The sequence below is a fragment of the Galleria mellonella genome, unplaced genomic scaffold (assembly GCF_026898425.1).
Source record: "Galleria mellonella isolate WM207_F2 unplaced genomic scaffold, CSIRO_AGI_GalMel_v1 utg57, whole genome shotgun sequence".
Taxonomy (NCBI): Eukaryota; Metazoa; Arthropoda; class Insecta; order Lepidoptera; family Pyralidae; genus Galleria; species Galleria mellonella.
Genome location: NW_026442119.1, coordinates 6378736 through 6382453, shown reverse-complemented (window position 1 = coordinate 6382453; position 3718 = coordinate 6378736). Strand labels below are relative to the sequence as shown.

General features: G+C 32.5%; 1 protein-coding gene across 1 annotated transcript; it reads right to left on the bottom strand.

Moving 5' to 3' along the window:
* Positions 1 to 562: 562 nt before the first annotated feature.
* LOC113509671 (8-oxo-dGDP phosphatase NUDT18) lies at positions 563 to 1976 on the bottom strand. Its single transcript, XM_026893064.3, has one exon. The coding sequence runs from the start codon at positions 1751 to 1753 to the stop codon at positions 752 to 754; it is 1002 nt and encodes a 333-aa protein (XP_026748865.2). The 5' UTR covers positions 1754 to 1976; the 3' UTR covers positions 563 to 751.
* Between the last annotated feature and the right edge of the window lie 1742 nt (positions 1977 to 3718).

Here is a 3718-nt window from a genome sequence, read left to right as displayed (position 1 = left end):
TCTATAGAGCATAACTTAAAAAATACTTCAGATATAAAAAAAAATTCATTATACTTCATATCCAGTATATATCTCCATAGCACAGCAGTAAGCACATGACTTTGCATAATGAGTTCCCAGATGTGATTCTCAGTTGGGCTTATTCTAGAAAAAGACTTTTCTAAATTGGCTTGGGTCTGGGTGTTGTGGGTTGCAACCTTTAAATATTTATTGCCTGGTTATTATGAGTACATATATGTACACAGACTATCCAAGCACAAAGACGCAATAGGTGTGATTGTGTAGTGCTTATTATTATAATAAATTGTTTGAGTTTATATATTACATGAATAAATACATTTATAGTAGTTTCAGATGTAGAGGCATTGGCTAGTAGCTATTTATTATATATGAAGCTAACTTCATTTTTCATTTTAATCAATTTATAATATTAAGAATTTACACACATTAACTTTTTATATCCTCAGTAACAACATCAACAAATCTGTTTGTTTTTGTCTTAAATTTTTTTAAAGAGTTCAAATTTTAAAAATTTATGGAAGTTATAATACAGTACAGAAAGTAACAATTGATACTAAATAAGCTTAGGTGTGCAAGTGCTTAATATTAATAAATTAATAATTGGACACAGATCTACATTTTATCAAATTAAATATTGAAATAGATGTATATTTACGTTTATCACATATCAAGTAAAAATATTTGAGTATTTTCAAATTTATAACAAAGTGGCTACTTTCCTTTTCAAAATTTAACGTATTACATGTAGCTCAACAGTAGAATTTTTTGAGTTGATCATGGATAGTAACTTTTTTTCACTATCTTGAGATACTTCATGCCAGGCACATTTACTAATCAAAGGCACTTCTTCAAGTGGCGCTCGAAAAGCAACTAGTAAAGTGAGACAACAACCATCATATATTGGGTTTGCTTCTACATTGAGAAGTCCCAGTGGACGATGTTGGCCAACATCAGCTCCAAACATCTCAACCATGAATCTTCTTAATGTAGAATGTACACTTTTAGCTGGATTTATTTCACACATGGGAAAATGCAGTGATGTTTTTTCATTTAGTAATACATGTAATTTATTTGTACTTCTCTTTTTGATGACAATAACTAATCGCAACAGATCCTTTACATGAGGAATGGATGCAGGTAAGACATCACTGTGCCATGATCCACTTATACTGTTCTGTTTATATAACTGTGCCTTTTCAATAAGATGCAGTATATCATTTGATCTGAGAGATATTTCTTGAAGATTTGATATCCATTTTGCTTGTAGTGACTCTTTGTCTGCTTTAGCTGGAGTTTTTAATTCACCACCAACAATTTCTCCTGTTAAAACAAACCTGTACCACATGCCACCGGCCGTTTCTACTACTAACAAAGTTTTAGGTTCACATTCTAAACCAGTTTCTTCCAACACTTCCCTTGTAGTAGCTTGCACAATAGTCTCGTTTTTTTCCATGCGGCCTGCCGGCAAATACCACTTACCAGCACAACTTTCCTTGGCTTCTTGCATCATCAGCACTTCATTTCTGTCATTTAAAATAACACAAGCTACAACATAGGTAACATTGTTTCCAAGTATTGGTTTAAAATTTGAAGGTGTCGTGGGTGTTATACCTTGAGATTCAGCCACAGAATTTTGATCGGCTATAGTGAAATCACAAAAATCATTCTCTTCACCTTCTAGACCGTGCCCCTGTAGCAATAGAGCAATATTAAGATCTACTTGATGCGACATAGTTATCCACTTATTATTATACAGTTCTAAACGTTTATCTATGCAAATGTAATATATTTGTAATCAGCAAAGTGATAAGTTTAAATTGGTTTTGATTAATCATATTAAAAAAAAACACATTCCTAATTCTAAATTGAATTAAAAGTGAATTTTAATATTTTATGTTAACGTCAATACGTCAACATAAGTAGCTCGACAGCAAGTAATTATTATGTTAGAAGAGTTGGCATTGCCTTTAAATCCAAGAAACCTGGATAATGAAATGTATGTTACATTTACGAAGCAACAACATAGTTATGGTTAGGATATTTATTCTTCAAAAGAATACAAGTATTCACTTAAATGAGATTACAGCTAACTAAAAGTAATTATATTATTGTAACTGGGAGCTTTTGTTAAAAAATTTCTAATAAAAATTGGCGGTATATGCATTAAACAGAGAAACAACTGATTTATTACGTATCGTCAGTCGCATGAGTTTACAGCAGTTTACTGATAACGTGTCATTTATGTTTTATTTTTTGCTATTAAATCAAGATTAATAGTAATATACATGTTAACATTATGCTATGCTATAAAGCGTAGGTATAAATGCGTTTTGTATAAATTTCATTGAATGTTTTTTTATAACACAAGAGCAAACGAGTATGCGGCACACTTGATGATAAGTAACTACAACGGCCCATGATCACCCGCAACTGTGCTGCCGGCTTTTTTTAAAAGGAATATGCTCTTTCCTTGAAGGTTATTATGCCGTATCGATTTGAAAATACTGCTGCTAAAAGTTTATTTCAAAAAATAATTGTCCGTGGAAAAAAGTGCTTTGAAAAATGCATGATGGAGAACCGCCACTCATCTAGATAGTTGAGATAGGTATCAATTCGAACATTTCCTCAGAGCACTCCCCATGATATATTCGGCAGAAAATGCACAGACATGCAACCTCTCTACGAAGTTTTATGGGTGGAGTCGAACAATAAGGTGCTGCTCGTCAATAATTTGAGTCGCCTGACTTTGAATGCGGTCTAACGGGAGAAGCTGGTACTGTAGCGCTCCTGCCCATAGCTGAGAACAGTATTCCATATGTGATCTGACTTGAGTTTTATACTATTTCAAGCGGTGTTCCGGCGTGAAATACCGTCTTACTCTGTTGAGCACTCCTAACTTTTTGGAGGCCATCTTAACCTTTTCCTTTAAATGATATCGCGACGTTCAGTTTTGTCGCGGATATATCAACGCCAAGGACCCCTAGACTTGATTTATCCTAGACTTGATTTATTATCAAAGGAAGAAATAAGATAGATAAATAATATTTTTATTTAAACCATTTATGACACAGGTAAATTTACAAATGAGTTTATACAATCAAATTACTTATACTTTTTTAAATAAAAAACAAAAGATAAAATACGAAATATGGTTTCAGTCTCAAAAAAAATTGAGATGCGAGAACTTTAAGAACTTTACGATAATGTATTTATCAAATAAACAATGATGTCTTTTTTATACTATACGAGTATAATAATATAATTTGGTATACCATTCACCGACAAAAAGAAGCTATTTCATCGCATGGTCTCACTTTTAGGGCACTTCCTAAACCACCTTCCAAAAAACCTAGCTTGCTTTTTGACAGTAATTTGCGTTTTGAAAACCATGTGTTGGGTTTGGTTCTGAATTGCTTTTATCGACTTAAAATATTATACAAGATAAGAAATTTGTTGACAGAAAAATCACGAAATATACTCTGTGAATCTCTTATATTATCTAGATTAAATTATAGTGATCTGGTCTACGGGCCTCGTCACCTTTCTTCATCTCATCGAATGATACAAAGGATTCAGAATGCGTGCTGTCGCTTTTGCTTTGTTGTTTCTCCTCGTAGTCACATTACATTATATTTGAATGAAGTATCTTTATTAAACATGGACTCACGTAGACGATTATACCTTGTTGTATTTATGT

Excerpts from the sequence above, each read along its gene's own strand:
- LOC113509671 (XM_026893064.3), bottom strand. The coding sequence starts at position 1,753 with ATGTCGCATCAAGTAGATCTTAATATTGCTCTATTGCTACAGGGGCAC.